The sequence below is a fragment of the Euprymna scolopes genome, chromosome 8 (assembly GCF_053919585.1).
Source record: "Euprymna scolopes isolate OS-2025 chromosome 8, ASM5391958v1, whole genome shotgun sequence".
NCBI lineage: Eukaryota > Metazoa > Mollusca > Cephalopoda > Sepiida > Sepiolidae > Euprymna > Euprymna scolopes.
This window is the reverse complement of record NC_136489.1, coordinates 151,111,939-151,129,449: the sequence shown is the minus strand read 5'-3', so window position 1 is coordinate 151,129,449 and position 17,511 is coordinate 151,111,939. Positions and strand designations below refer to the sequence as shown.

Below are 17,511 nucleotides of genomic sequence, written 5' to 3'. Positions count from 1 at the left end.
ATATATATATATATATATATATAAAATATGCATTTACTTACACACTTACTTGCTTTATCCGGAATTTTCTGATACAGGCCATTCTCTCCCCTTAATTTTTTTTTTCATTTCATTTGGTAAAAAAACTATATCATAAAATTATTGTCCAAGACTCACTGTCTATCACAATAAAAACATTGTTTCCGAAACGATCGTACAATTTATTGATTTTGTTTGTTCTTCCTTGTGAAACCTATTTTTAATTATTAATTTTAATTATAAATTATCAATCATCTTACTCAATAGCAAAATAGTTTTAGGACATATATGTCTATCGAACTTATTATATATCTACATTACAACGAGCATTGTTTTCTTTTCTTTTATTTTAATTGTATTAATGAATTTACTAATACATTAAAATATACTCTGCTCTTTAGACTCTTGTTCTAATCCCCTAAATATATAATATTTTACATATATAATATTCTTACTTGCATCAGCAAGGTCAAATGAAAGATCCATATTGTAATATTTCAGAAATTCGCCCTTTGTCAGAAATGTATTCAATTTTCGGATGGCTATTGTAAATTGTAAATTGTTTTAAAATCTATTATATTATTTAAACTTTTTGATATTCTTCTTTCTTTTTTTTTAACCTTATTTAGTCATTTTTTTTATGTGTATTTTTAACTAATTCTCATGTGTTTAAGTTTTTAATTTATTTTCTGCAATCTTTTTAAAAAATCTCTAAATTTAATATATTTTTTACAGTTTATTTAAACCGTACATTTTAGATATGCTTTTTACATGTTATGTGTACAATACAAATTAAAAAAACTTTAGAAGCAAGTCTTATTGACCTTAGTGACATTAGGTAGGTGAAAACACACATTTTTGTATAAACTTTGACATCCAATATTTAAAATATAGATATGTAAAGGTGTACATCTATAATATAAATCTACCTGTCTGTTTAAATGTATGTGCGTATGTATGTATGTATGTACGTATGTATGTATGCATGGATTTCTGCCTAAAACTTTCGACAGAGGCGACGGATTTTCACGAGATTGGTATCGTTTTGAAGTTCGACCCTTCGGATGACAAATATAAAAAATTGGCTAAAAACATTAATTCCTTAACCCTCAACTGGACACTTTTTTTACAGGGAGGGGTCACTTTTCTGCTGATATTTTCGAGATCACTTTTTGGTATGTGGGAAGTTGAAAATCTGTATAAGGAGGAAGTGTAGGTTGGGTGGTGTTAAGATTCCTAGGCGGGTTGATGTGTCCAAGCTGGATGATCCAAGTGTACGTGAAAAGCTTCGATCCGTAGTTAATTCTACTGATTTTGATGGGTCATGGACGCATTTTAAAAATACAGTCTATGAAATAAGTGTAGATGTTCTTGGCTTCTGCAGATCTAAACATCAAGATTAGTTTGATGATAATGATTCTGAAATTACTCAACTCTTAAGTGCTAAAAATGAGTTGCATCATAAAATGTTGTCTGCCTCTCATGGAGGTCGAGAGTCCCTCCAACAGTAAGCAAGGGTTTTCTCCAAAAGTGACTCTGCCAACTGAAGAATCAGTGTCCTCAAACACTATCTACATCTCCCCTACTCTCAAGTGATGGAATTACCCTTATAAAGGATCCTAACAAGATTCTCCTTCGTTGGACTGAGCAGTATTTTGATTTCTTTGACAACCCCTCTAATGTTGATGAGGACTTCATCAATGAATTTTTATCACAGCAGAAGCTTATCGATGAAATGTCTGAGTTCCCATCCGAGAATGAAATTAGAGATGCAATCAAGGAAGTGAACGTTGGGAGAGCTCCAGGGCTTGATGGTATTCCTGTGGAAGTCCTCTTACATGGGGGTGATAAACTTGTTCATGAAATTCTTCATCTTATCACTGATGTCTGGAAGGGTGTTCCTGTTCATCCGGATTGGGTTGATGCAATTCTTATATCACTGTACAAGGGAAAGGAGTCCAGGACTGACTGTGGAAGTTATCGTGGGATTGGAAGCAGTTTTCAAAGTATTTTCCAGAGTTCTACTCAATAGATTGTTAAAGTATATTTGTCCATCTGTCATTCCAGAAAGCCAAAGTGGCTTTCGTCCGGGAAGAGGAACCATTGACATGATCTTCTCTGCTCGGCAGTTGCAGGAGAAATGTACTGAAGACCGTGCTCCACTTTATCAGGTTTTTTGTTGATTTGACCAAGGCTTTCGATACGGTGAACAGAAATGCCCTATGGATAATTCTGGGGAAGTTGGGATGCCCACCTCAATTTCTACAATTACTCAGGGAGCTCCACACTAATATGAAGGCTCGCCTGAACTTCAATGGATGCCTATCAGAACCCATCTTCGTTTACAATGGTGTCAAGCAGAGTGATATCCCAGCACCTACACTTTTTCCTATTTATTTTGCAACTATGCTTTCCTATGCCTTTAGGGAATGTTTTCTGCGGGTTTGTTTGCATTTCAGAACCACAAGTAAGGTCTTTAATCTTTGTCGTTTTCATGCTTCTACAGAGACCTTTCAGCACCTGGTTCGTGAATTGCTTTATGCGGATGATGCTGATCTCGTAACACATAATGAGAGGGATATGCAGGGTATCATGGATCTGTTTTGAGGGGCCTGTGCATCTTTTGGCCTTACTATTAGTCTTAAGAAGACTATGGTCATGTTCACACCTCCACCCGGTGGTTTGTATGTGGAACCAAATATTTTTGTCAACAACCAGAGACTTGCCGTGGTTGACATATTTGTGTATTTGTGTATTTGGGTAGTACTCTCGCCAGAGATGGAACCCTGTATGCTGAGGTCAACTATAGGATACAGCGTGCCACTAAGGCTTTTGGTGGCTTAGAGAAGCGAGTATGGTCTGACAGGGGTATAACTATTCATACAAAGATCAGTGTCTATCAATCTTGTATTTTACCATCCTTGCTTTACGCTTCTGAGGCCTGGACAACTTATGGTAGACACATAAAAGTCATGGAGAGAGTGCACCAGAAATTCCTGAGACACATTCTAGGCATCAGGTGGAGCTCTTTTATACCTGATATGGATGTTCTCATGCGAGCTGACATACCTTGTATCGAGAAGTTGATTATACGCAACCAGATGAGATGAGCTGGACATCTGACAAGGATGGACGACGAGAGATTGCCAAAGTGCCTGTTCTATGGTTAAATTATGCAAGGAAAGCGTCCACAGCATAAACCTAGGAAACGCTTTAGGGATAACATCAAAGATAATCTTAAAGCTCTTGGAATTGACGTGTTCAGTTGGGAAAGTGCTTCCAATGATTGTAAAAAGTGGCGCTCCTTGGTCTATCATGGCTGTGATAGCTTTGAGAAGAAAAAATATGAGCATGCAAAAATGAAGTGTGATATCCGGAAGAAAAATCTGTCAGATATATCAGGTCTGTCAGAGACTTTTGTGCAGAACCACATCTGTAATTTATGCAGTAAAATGACTTTATCCGGAGCTGGCCTAGCTAGCCACAAGCGATCACATGGAGATCAATCTTTCTTCGATGGGGAAAAACTGCGGGGCACATGCTCTGTTTGCTCTGTCGTCTGCAAATCGAGTGGAGGCTTGAAGCGTCATATGAACGTCCACAGTAGAGCAGCACCAGTTGGCATCCCTCAATCTCAGCTTAAGTGTGACCTTTGCAACAGACTGTGTAAGAGCAGGGATGGTCTGAAGAGCCACCTTCGTTCCCACAGTAGATAGATATATATGTATATATGTATGTGTGTATAAATGTATATATATATATATATATATATATATATATATAAAATAAAATAAATTTTTTTAAATTAAAAAAAAAATTCAAATAAAATAAAAAAATAAATAAAAATAACAATATTTCAAAAGTACATGAAAGGAATGAATAATCAACAATAAATCAAGAGAAAGATGGTCTTCTTCTGTCAAGAAGTGACAATCACCATGTATGTATGTATGTATGTATGGATGGATTTCTACCTAAAACTTTCGACAAAGGCGACGGATTTTCACGGGATTGATATCGTTTTGAAGTTCGACCCTTCGGACGACAAATATCAAAAAATTGGCTAAAAAATGAATTCCTTCATCCTCAACTGGACACTTTTCTGCAGGGAGGGGTCACTTTTTTGCTGATATTTTCGAAAGTCATTCCCTCTTTTCGATTGACTAGCCTTAATTTGAACCTTCGCCACTTCCGGTTTGGCGATGGGCACAACAGCAAAGACGTAACGTTTTTTTTTTTTTCTCACATTCTTTTCCTCCTTCGCGGTACGAGTTTGAACCTGTCTGCCTACTACAACTTTTTTTTTTTTTTTTTGCTCAACACACACCTCCAAACACGCAGGCAACACCGGGCACCCCAGCTAATTTTTTATATATCTTTTTTGCTTGTTTGTCATATAGAAATTTTTTATTTAAACAAAGGAAAAAAATATTTAAGCTAATTTATATACACATATTTCAGGCGATTAAAAGAAAAAAAGCAAATTTAAATTTCCAACTTAATAATAAGGAAAAATATATATCAATGTGGTTTACAAATTGAACATCGACCTTCAGTCATGTTGAAGAGACTCACAACTCTTATCAGTCTGTTCTATTTGACAATCTCGTTATACCTTTTAATACTGCTGTGTTACCGTTTTTAGAGCAATAAAAGTTGTATACAAAGAAAGGGTACATATTTACTTGCTGCCCACCACAGCAAGATGTGACATAAGGTCAGAAGGCAGGGATGTCAAACCAGCACCCCTAAAAGAAGAGGCAATCAGCCCTAGCAAAAATTGCTTGGACATTCCCATTGGCATTCCCTAGAAGGGGTAGCTCAAGCAACAAGCAATAAATTTGCTCCACCTGAAAGGTGGGTGACAAGACCTAGGTAGATGAACCTCCTAGATAATACCCAGGCAGCATACCTCAGTTCAACAGGTACTGAGCCAGTTTTTGGCCCATAACCAGTCAAGCTGATTGTCAAGAACGGATTCTTGATTGGTACTTTCTACCCAGGTCTCCAAGCAACCGAAGCAGCAAAGAGACCAATCCTTTACAATTAAAAATAATTGGAGGGTATTACGTTTCTGAATTTTTGAGATGAGGATTATTTTATTATTTGAGTGTTTTTGACTACTATTCTCATGGCTGAAGGAACGAGAATATGCTACCTTCATGATTCTATATTATTTATTATTGGAATTCTTTTTAAAATGAGTAATTTGTATATTGGCCGGCTTTGGGATATTGCCCATTTAAATAATATAATAGATTTTAAAACAAATAAATTAATTTCCCATTTACAATAGCCATAATATGCACACGAAAATCGAAAACTAACAAAGGAAGGATTTTTTAAATACATGGTAAGATGACAACAACTATTGAAGGCAGTAATTACTGAAGATACAGTTGAAGATTCAGCATTCCTTTTTTTTTTTTTACACAGGAATCACCACATTATCAAGGCCAAGAGGCCACTCAAGGATAAGGGTTAAAGAGTGTACAGTAGAAATTGGACAATATAGTAATCATTAGTAATGAAAATTCGGTAAATTTGATGACTTATATGGAACGGCTCATCAAGAACTTATTTACATTAGACTTGAACACAACCATATTGTAGTCAGCCGGAAAGCAGGAAAACGGAAGACAATTCCACAGGCGTGCAGTTCTAAGAAAAAAGCTTTGTTCATGGAATCTACGTTTAGGTTTAGGCACAGATAAAGAGTGGGGGGAATTATTGATAGTGTTTTCAGCTAGACGAGTGTTTCTTGTAAAAGTTTGGCGAGGGGGGACCATAGACTTAAGCTCAGTCGAACACTTTCCATGAAAGTAACGATACATCAGAGACAAACTTGCAACATCTCTTCTGTGAGATAGAGGTTGCAGGGAAGAGAAAAGGACATCTCCTACGAGGCTACGAAGTCTATTTTGAACTCTATCAAGGCAGGACAAGTCCTTTCTAGCAGCTCCTGTCCAGATGTGGCAACAGTATTCCATCCTTAGACGTACCTGGCTCTTATATAGATAGAGAATTGCATCAGCAGTGAGATATCTACTGGATCGATAGAAAGATCCCACCATTTTTCCAACGGCCTTGGCAACAGATTTGATGTACGTGTTCCATTTAAGATCAGGAGTAATGGTCAAGGCCAGAAGCTTGTCAAAACTTGAGGCCTCCTGAAGATGAGAGCCATTCATTTCATTTGATGCCAGATGTGGATCAGAGCGTTGATGATGTAAAGATAAAAGCTTGGTTTTAGATGCATTAAAAGTAACAAGCCACCTCTTTCCCCATTGTACCACTTGCTCAAGATAAGAGGAGAGAGAATCAGAGAGAACTTGGTCGTTTACGGTCTTAGATGTGCTACCATAGATAGTAGTGTCATCAGCATAGATGTCTCCGAATGATGTAAGGATGTGATTTGGCAGATCATTAATACAGATCAGGAAGAGAGTTGGACCCAGGATGGAACCCTAACCCTAACCCCTGAAGGACTCCAGCATTAATACTAAGAGCTTCTGATTTCTGCCCATCAAACATTACTCTTATGAACCTATCAGAGAGAAATGATTTAATAATTGAGAAGACATTTCCAGCTATACCGTAGCTGGAGATCTTATGAAGTAAACCTTTATGCCATACTCTATCAAAGGCCTTTGATATGTCAAGAGCAATTGTCCTAGAAAGGTTGGCTCCGTCAAGAGATTCGCTAATCCTATGGAATATAACTGTACGCACATCTGCTGTAGATCTAGCAGAATGGAAACCATACTGCGTGTCATTAAGAAGGTTATTTTTGCTAAGATGGTTGATTACTTCTCTATTTAACACAGATTCCAGCAACTTACTCATGACGCACAGGAGACTTACTGGCCTATACTGAGAGGGAGATGAGCGATCACCTGAATTCTTAAATACGGGGCATACTGATGAGATATTCCAGGGTGACGGGAAGCAATTCTCCTTAAGACAACGTTTACACAGTTTTGTAAGGATGGACGCAAGTTCTGGTTGAAGTCTTTTGAGTACTATAATTGGAATACCGTCAGGGCCGGTTGCTTTACTTGAATCAAGGTTTTTGATTAGCTTGGCAACATTACGTACATATATTTGTATATCACATAGCATGTTTTCTGATACAGGAGGAAATATTGGAGGTTGGCAGCCTTGGTCGCAAAGGTTAGAATTAGCGGCAAAGTTCTTGGCAAAGAGTTTGGCTTTGTCTGATGCTGACAGGATTACCTCAGGTCCATTTATGAGAGTTGGGATAGAGAACATGCTTCTGTTCAGGATTCTATTTGCTATTTGCCAAAACTGATGGGAACCAAGCCGCTGCTCAGCTAGTTTGGACTTGCCGGACTGAGCATACAACTCTTTTGCGTTCTTTATTATTTTTTTACAGTGGTTGCTGGTTCTGAAAGTGGCTTTAGTCTCAGTACATCTATTACGTTGGAAGCAGTGGAAAAACTGATTTCTGTACGCAATGGCAACAGCACATTCTGGAGAGAACCATGGCTGGCTGTTAGGTTTTTGCTGGCATTTTTTCGAGGGTATGAATCGGTCAATACCTACAATTAACCATTCGGTCAGGTCTGATACTATAGAGGACACATCCTTTTTAAACATGGAACACAGAGGTAGATCCGATATAAATGTATGGAAGCTATCCCAGTCAGCCTTAGTGTATCGATATACTGTACGATGGAGAGGTACGTCTGGGGATTTATTACATTTCATTTTTATCTTAATTGATACAACAGAGTGGTCGGAAGATCCAAGAGGAGACAGAACAGAAACTGAACATAGTTCAGGGCAAGTTGTGAGAAAAAGGTATAGTAGGCTCGCATACTGGGTGTCATTGTCGGGCACACGGGTGGGTTCATGAACAATCTGAGTGAGGTCATAGGCAATGGAGAAATCATGACAGAACCTCCCCTCATCATCGGTCTTGTTTGAGTGGGTCAACCATTCAACATTGTGAACATTGAAGTCTCCACATTCGTGAATGTTAGCTGAAGGATAAGTAGATAGGACTTGGTCAATTTTCTCAGATATGCTTTTAAAGATAGTAACTCCGCTGTTGTGGGGCGATAGAGAGTAAATATAAATGCAGTAGTGTGAGCTAAAGCATCCTGGAAGCACATATAGGGTAAGTTAGGATCTTCCCTGGAGATGTCCCTACCACATAGAAAGCCATCTTTAATATAGGCACATATTCCATGCCCATGGTTAACAACCTCACGAGGGCCAGAGGAATAGTTGGCTGAAACGTTGTTAAACAACAACTATAAAAGACGAGGGTAATAGTCCGCAAATAAATAAATAAAATACACTTCATGTTTCTGTTTAAAATTCCATGCGGATTCCAAAGTTCAACAGAAAGATTACAGAGTTCAACAAAATACACCTGAATAAGGTTATATTGACTGAAATGAAAAATAATACTCAATATGAAAACAGAAATGTAAGATTTTATTATAATGGGTGAATGGGACTGTTAATGTGTGCAAAATAGGATCCTGGCTCGTAGCTTGATCATAATGAATTTGTATGTGCTATCTGCGTTTGCCAAGCTATAATGTTTTTTTCTGGATGGGGAATAATTCTTCCTTTTTTTTATTATATGTTAGGTTGTGGAGACATGGTGTGTATTACACATGTTTCATTGAATAGTGGAAATTCACAAAACAACTCACCAGAGACAGAATTATTTTTTGTTAGAAAAAAACAGTTTGAGATTTTTTTTTTTTTGTTGCTTGGCTAAAAAAAAAGGATAAATGTAGGTAAAAGCAGATGGAAATCTTTATTACTATAATATGTTGGCACACTTCTGAAGAAAAAAAAAAAAACAGGAATTCAGACCCCTAAACAGATGTTAATTTTTATAGCGCTATATTTTAATCTATTCGATCCTAGCGATACTTTCATATCTAAGTTCAAAATGAAGGCAAAAAATTATTCCTAAAATATAAGAGATGTTATTCATAAATTATTAATAAATAGCTAAAATTTAATCAGAGTAAATTTGCCCATTAAAATTTCTTAACTGAACATTTACAAAACTAATTTTGTTAGGAAATCAATTCAGCTACCGAAAATATTCATTTTTAAAATTGGTGTAATCATATAATTTCTATCCTGCAAATGTTATTAAAATGTTAGTAATTTAATAATTAACTAGCACAAAGCAAAACTACATTAATTTACTATCGGTGGCTTGTCCCCGGTAAAATATTATTAATCCTATTCGAACAGCAAATCAGAATAGATTTTCAACAGAGTTGTCGCCCTTACACCTATTTTTATTTCTATAGAAGCTAAAACGGTTTCAGAATATTTTTACTTTTTGTTTAATCAAATACACTTCCATTAAATTTACGTTACTTCGCTAATTCAATAGGGGAAATTAATCAACATTCATACAATGTAACAGGAGAGAATTATTGCAGCCTAAAATTTCACTAGATTAATTCTACAAACTGAAAACCAATTCAAGATGAATGAAGAAAAAATACACTTTTCAAGCATGCTTTTCTCAATTTTAGATGCATAATACTTATTGGATTTTTACTAGAAATGATTCCTCATTTAGTAATATCTATATATAAAAAAAAGAAACAATAACATGTAACTACTTTATTTTTTCTTGCATTTTTCCTTGGTTGCAACAAACAAAAATAAATTGTCAGGAACATTATTTATTTTATAACCTTGTCTTTTAACTAGAAAGTGATCAACTTCAGTTATCGTTGTTCCATAGTATGCCTCTTCCTTGACAGGTTTATAATTTATAAATATGGTGACTATATTTCTTTTTTCTTTTTTTTTTTTCTTACATGGAGGTCACCACTTATCAAGGCCCGGAAGCCACTCAAGGATAAGGGTTGTTGCGTGTACAGTAATCAATGGGATAGTAAGACGACAGGAAGACGAATGAACACATTTCTAAAGAAATGGCAGAAACACTAGAGGAAGACCTCCAATCTGTAGTGGAATGGGGACAAAAGTGGTTGGTCGCGTTCAATGCTGCCAAGACTAAACTAGTTTCATTCAATAATTACAAGAAACCCTCTCTACCACCAATAGCAATGGCCAACGACCCTTTATCTGAGAGTCCATCTTTCAAACTCCTTGGCCTAACGTTCACAGGAAACATGAGTTGGAACAATTACATTGAAGGCATTGCCAGGGCCGCTGCAAGAAAGGTAGGCTCTCTCTACCGTGCTAGAAAACTACTAACACCCGAAAGTATCCTGTACCTCTATAAGGCCACCATTCGCCCATGTATGGAGTATTGCTGCCACATCTGGGCTGGTGCATCTGCTACTAGTCTCTCGCTCCTTGACAAGGTTCAAAAGAGAGTCGCAAATCTGATAGGCCCTGAACTGGCATCTAAGCTTCAGCCTCTGTCCCATCGACGAAATGTTGCATCCCTCTGCCTGTTCTACAAGTATTTTAGTGGTGAATGCTCTGATGAACTGCAATCACTTGTGCCCCCACGACGCGAGCACCCTCGACAAACCCGACAGGCTACTAGATCCCACCCCCACACTGTAGAGCTCCCTAGATGTAAAAGATCTTTTTACTCCAATAGTTTCTTCCCCAGAACCGCAAGACTCTGGAATTCCATTCCAGGTCCCTGCTTCCCCAACAGTACTGACGTGCAGAAGTTCAAGTGTAACGTGAACCGACACCTTGCTGCCCAAATCCCTACATAGTACCCCAGTAGTTGTTGCCCCTGATAGTAGCCCCCTACACCAAAGTGGCAATTTGCCTTGTTTGGGGTGAAAATGTAATAAAAAAAAAATAAAAAAAGTATCGTAGTAGGGGTTTAGTTTTTTTATTTTTGCATTTGATGTGTACATTGAGACTCACTAGAAATTATTATAACTCACTAAGAGTTTTCACAGAGGCCATCATCAAAGATTTCTCTTTGAGAACAACTTGTGATGATCCCTGGACTGAAGTCTGAGTGATAACATGTCTCGCCAAATTTCTAGTACTCCTCCCTTTTTTAGATAACTTTTGCAAACAAATTTGTGTTATCACAACAGCTGTTTACAATTGGTTTCTCATTGGCAGCGACCATTGGTCTTCACTGGAATTTGGGTGACAATAAGCCTCTCCAAGGTCCTAGTCATCTTTACACGCATCCAGTGGTAAGTTTGATTAGTGCTTTCTCTCCTCAGTCTTTCTATCCTTCTGGGCTCTTCAAGAATATTTGGTGTAGTACCACTTGATGCCGACACTTTTTTTTTAGGGTAGTGTGGGTAAATCAAAATTATACGGTTTCAGTTTTCTTGATATTATGTGGTGTTTCTTAGTGTTTTTACTTCTGTATCAGTTTCTAGCGCCTGTAGCTAATGTGAATTAGTCTCTACATTCTAAGGTTGTTAAGTGTTGAGACATTATGTTGAACAAAGATGGCGGTAGTAAATCAAATCGGCGAAGAATCAGTGCAGTCAAAATCTTAAGTGTTGAGTAATTCTTAGTAACAAAAATGTCGGCCAAGAATCAATGCAGTCACAATTTCGAATGTTGAGTAATTCTTGGTAACAAAGACGGCGGCCAAGAATCAATGCAGTCACAATTTCGAATGTTGAGTAATTCTTGGTAACAAAGACGGCGGCCAAGAATCAATGCAGTAATGATTTCGAGTGTTGAGTAATTCTTGGTAACAAAGACGGTGGCCAAGAATCAATGCAGTAATGATTTCGAATGTTGAGTAATTCTTGGTAACAAAGACGGCGGCCAAGAATCAATGCTGTCATAATTTCGAATGTTGAGTAATTCTTGGTAACAAAGACGGCGGCCAAGAATCAATGCAGTCATGATTTTGAGTGTTGAGTAATTCTTGGTAACAAAGACGGCGGCCAAGAATCAATGCAGTCATGATTCAGTCGTTTTGAAACAGAGGTTGATAGTAAACTGAATTGAATCCAAAATTCGATATTTTTTATAATAAAGTTTGAAGCTTCTGATTGGGTGATTGTCCAAACCGTAAGTTATAAGTAAAATTGTCGGAATTATTGGGGTCATACACTCACTGGCAATTAAAAACATTTTAAGTTTTCCTAAATATTTCTGCAATTTTCATTATTGTTATCCGTTGCATCTTCTCATTCATCCCTCTGATTCTAAATTTTGAGGGGTATTGTTCCTAACGTTTCCACTATTATTGGTGTTATCTCCTTTTTTCTTGTAATTAGTATCTATTATATATATATATATATATATATATATATATATATATATATATATATATATATATATTAATATATATATATATATATATATATATATATATATATATTAATATATATATATAGATATCACGTTGACACACTGGTTCTCATCAGATCACTGAAGTTAAGCAACATTGAGCTTGGTTAGTACCAGATGGGTGACCATTTAGGAATTCTAGGCATTGTATCTCCTCTCTGCTTATCTCAGCATTTGTTACCAGTCGTCCTTTACATACACTTCATTGCCACTGGTATTTAACAATGTCGACTCAGGAGACCTTCTGTCACAAAAATTTTACATGCAGGGGTATCCATAGTCTGTCAAAAACTGAAGGAGTCCATACCATATATTAACATCTTAATTCGCTTCGACTGTTATCATCCTGAACATCCCTTAAAATAAAATGGAATATTCCAAATCGCACCAACTTATTACACTGAATCCTCTTAGTATGAAAATGGAATATTCTAGAATTCCCAATGAACAATTGTTTCAAATGCATAGGTTATTGCCAGCCTATGTCTAGTCATTATTATTATAATTTATTACTTTTTATTATCATTTATTATTTTATTATTATTCAAAATTATTTATTATTTTTTATCATTTTCTATTAATCTTTATTATTTTTTATTCATTATTTTTATTATAATTTATTATTTTTATTATAATTTATTATTTTTTATCCTTTATTTTTCTTTATTTTTTATTATTTTTATTAACATTTGTTTTTATTATCATTTATTATTTTTATTATCATAATTATTTTATTATCATTTATTAATTTTTTATTAATTTATTATCATTTATTATTTTTATTATCATTTATTACTTTTTATTATCATAATTATTTTATTATAATTTATTTATTATTATTATTATTATTTATTATTTTATCATTTATTACTTCTTTTTATTATCATTTATTATTTTTTTTCATTTATTATTTTTTATTGGTTATTATTTTATTATCATTTATTATTATTATTATTATTATTATTATTAAATTATTATTATTATTATTATTATTATTATTATTAAATTATTATTATTATTATTATTATTATTTATTTTTTATTTTACTAAAATATTTTTTAAGTAAGAATAGACTTTTTAGTTCGTTAAAAACAAGTTAAAAAGTGAGACAAGCAGATAGATATAATATATGATTTTTAGTTCTTATAGCCCGTTGACTGATAATGAGTGCTTTCTGCAAAATTGAATGTGATTTAATTTGTGCTCATTTTTGCATTAATTACTAATCCCTATTGTTTCTTTACTGTGCAGTAAATGGATACCATAATACCCTGCACGCTGCACCTTATCACAACAAAGGTCCATACAAAATTTGGCGTTTCTACACTATTGGGACTGAATTCCACACGAATACAATGGTATCTACGTATTTCTCATATTTTTAAGAAGATTATATCCAAAAATTAAGAAAATCGATAAGGTAGAAAACTATTTATTAAAGAAAATAAAAGATGGCGGCAATTTTTCACTTGCTACCACGATTAAAGTTTCTTTTTTTTTTCTTTTTTTTTTTTTTAGTAATTCAGTAATATTCAGGTAATTCCGACTGCATAATTTGGAAGCTACCATTGTTACTTATTAGAATTGAAAAAAAAAAAAAAAATCAGTAGAAACCATTGTTTTTTTTTTTGTTTTTTTTGTTTTTTATCTGAAAACTCCATTTATCGACTAAAAAATATCGTCCCAATATTGTAGTTGACACCACAATACCACATTTACTTTTTGGGCTACTGCTGAGTAGCCTGGCTACTGCTAACTCTCCTTAAAATATCCTCGGTGATTTAAAATCACTTTTATTTACAAACGATACTACATTTTAATACCAGTTCGGTAAATGCTGATACAGGCCCTCAAACCCTCTCTTATCTTCTTAAAAAAAATACATAAATAAAAAAAGATAAAATAAAAAATAAGATAGTCAAATGTCCGATACCCAAACGTCCGATAGACAACATGTCCGTCTTTTTTTTTTTTTTTTTTTTTTTTTTAACTCCGCCCACTACTACTGTCCTTTTTTGTGAAAACCATTTGTCACCAAAAATCCTGTTTCTACTCAAACTGTGTTCACTTTATAATCTTAGGGTGTATTCTCTCGGCCAACATTTGATGTTAATAATTTTCGATTTCGACATCGATTTTTTTTTTATTGTGAATAATTTACAAGAACAACAACAAGTACACCTTTCTGGTAAGTAATTTATCTTATATAAACGTGCCACTACTGTGGAATGTAAACAGTTTTTTTTGTTTTTTGTTTTTTTATTTTTTTTAGGGCATAAGCTTCCTTTTTGTACACACGCACACACACACACACACATATATATATATAAAGGCAAATGTGTATTTCAGCGGCGTAAATTATTTGACAGACAAAAATTTATAAAAATTATTTATTTTTATATAAAACACATTATTAGATAAAAAGGCTAAAATAAAACCCGAAAAAAATGTAATTTTTATTATTTTTTCAACATTTTTTATTAGACTAAAATAAATGTACAACAACGGAGACCGCCATCTTGTTTTGAAATTTTGGCCTTTCTAAGGCTTGCCAGATTGACCTTTTTTAGGCCAAATTTGGCCTTTTTACGCTCTTGCGTGGAACCATGGTCCCTGCTTTTACGCTCTTGTGTAAAAAAGGTCAAATTTGCCATGAAAAAGGCCAATCTGGCAATCCTAACAAAGGCCAAATTTTCAAAACGTTGGCGGCCTCGATTGTTATCTAATAATATACATATATATATATATATATATATATATATATTACAAATGTATATCCTTTTTTTTCACTTAGAAGAATAAAAAGAAAAGGAAACAAGGTTAGATTTATTTGTTCAAAGTTTTGCTCACAAGTTAAAATTTACTAAATGTAACGATAATGATCGAATAATTTATTATTATTACTGTCTCACAAGGAGCTTTCACACAGCGCATAAGATCTCTCCTTGAAAACAGCCTGTGGTGTTCCCTGAAAGCTGAGTGACAACAAGTCTCCTCAGGTTTCCAGTGTTCTCCACCTCTTTCGATAACATTTGACAAATGTTGTCATTTGCAAATAAATGTGCATTATCACAACAGCTGCTTGCCATTGATTTCTCGTTGGCAGCGGCTATTGGTCTTCACTGGAATTTGAGTGGCAATAAGCTTACCCAAGGTCCCAGTTCTCTTCGCACTTATCCAGTGGAAGCCTCTGGTCACTTCCTCGGTTTTTCCGTCCTCCCTTTTTTTTTTCTTTTTTTAATAATAATAATAATAATAATAATAATAATAATAATAATAATAATGGTTTGTATTATTGTACACATAGATTCAAAAAAGTTGTCAAAAAACAAATATATAACAAATAAATGTTATCAAAGGAAAGATAAGTTACTTTTCTACCAAACTGGATTTAATTTTCGTGTTTTTATTCAATTTACTATGTTTATTTAACTCGAAACCATACAGTGTTTACCGATGTATTGGAAAATTCAAGATGGCGGCCGATTCTCTCTTTAACACGGTAAGTTCAGGAAAAGGTGTTATAAATAATAAACTAGACAAAATACTATGAAAAACCACCGAATATATGTCAAGTTATGTCACGGTAACATATATTGAGCGAATTTCTAACAGTATTTTGTCTAGTTTATTATTTATTACACCTTTTTCCAAACTTACCGTGTTAAAGAGAGAATCGGCCGCCATCTTGAATTTTCCAATACATACATCGCTAAACACTGTATGGTTTTCGAGCTGAATAAACATGTTAAATTGAATAAAAACACGAAAATTATATCCAGTTTGGTAGAAAAGTAACTTATCTTGCCTTTGATAACATTTATTTGTTATATATTTTTTTTTTTACAACTTTTTCGAATCTATGTGTACAGTAATACAAACCCAATAATAATAATAATAATAATAAAATTGCTACAAATTAGAAGCAATATCACTTTAATATGTGTGTGGTAGGTGCAGAAGCGGTCACTCTGGATGTTACAGAATTTGTTGTGATTAGAGACATGCCGGTATTCCCTGTGAGAGCACCTTAGGCGATAAAAAATAAACCTATTCCACTTTTCAAAGGAAAAGGTAATGCCTGAGAGAATGGCTCACTAAACTAACCAGAACATATTCTGACTTTTATCGAGCTAGAAATCCCAAAGACTTCCTACGTCAGGTGCATTCTGAATAGTCACAAAAGAAAGTGAAAGAAAACCTTTTGTGCATTTCAGGGAGCAGCCATTAAAACAAAAACCAGTTTACGCAGGGCCCACGTTCCCTGTAAAGTACCGTCATTAAAAAAAAAAAAATGACTTTCCATTCGGGATACTCTCCTGCCCCCCACCCCATTCTCCAACACCAACAAAATGTACAGAAGTTATGAGCTTTTTCAATAAAATAAATTTTGTTTAACTGCCTTAAAAATTAGTGACCCTGTAGCTGTATCAGAAAGTGGCCATTAAAAATGATGATCAGAACTTTAATAATTCAACTTACTATCTTTCAAAGCTTATAACTATTTGAAAAATGTAATTCAAACCCTAATTGTTTTCAATTAAAGGAGCAAAGACCAAATTAAAAAAAAGAACAGGTTTAATAGCAAATTATGCAATATTTGTTGTTTTTTTTTAAGCGGTTTTCTTTAAAAAAAAAATAAAGAAAATCAACATATTTTGACTTGCTTATAAATATATGTATATATATATATAAATGTCAAAAAATCACTTACCTAAAAAAATACTATTAAATGGGTAGTTCCATTCTTCATTGTTAAGAATTTATCCATATTTATATTTTAAATTCCATGTATTTTTTAAATAAAAGGGTTTTTTAAAGTGAGGGTCGTAGAAAATCGCATTTTCGTAACGTGTTTTGTGGCAAGCTTAAAGAGCTGCTGCTAAAATAAAATTTATCAAATATGGATTTGTCCAAGTGACATAAATAATGTCTCTTTTTTTATTGCGTGTGTTAACCAAAATTAGTATTTTTCGTCCTCCGTATTTAAAAAGAAACGCACATTCACTTATAAGTTTTCCCCTAAAACAAAAAATCCACTTCATCGATTTTTTTTTTTTAATTCTTTTAATGAAATACACAAGTTTTTGATTGATATATTTTAATACTTCTTTATCGACTGAATTTTTTTTTTTTTAAATATCTAAAAAAAGAAAACACTGAAAAAAATAGAAAAATCTGCCGTCAGCGTCTGGTATTTACTTGACGATATAAGCA

General features: G+C 34.2%; 1 protein-coding gene across 9 annotated transcripts in view; it reads left to right on the top strand.

Moving 5' to 3' along the window:
- The first annotated feature begins 14,290 nt into the window (after positions 1-14,290).
- LOC145283838 (uncharacterized) overlaps positions 14,291-17,511 on the top strand; it is a 240,039-nt gene continuing 236,818 nt past the window's right edge. For 3 of the 9 annotated variants that reach the window (XM_080132940.1, XM_080132937.1, XM_080132936.1), the window contains exon 1: positions 14,295-14,482. In XM_080132940.1, the coding sequence (XP_079989066.1) occupies positions 14,401-14,482 (82 nt within the window). In that variant the 5' untranslated portion in view covers positions 14,295-14,400. Of the gene's footprint in view, positions 14,483-17,511 lie in introns of all 9 variants that reach the window. The other 6 variants (XM_080132947.1, XM_080132941.1, XM_080132939.1 and 3 more) reach the window with 3 other exon arrangements.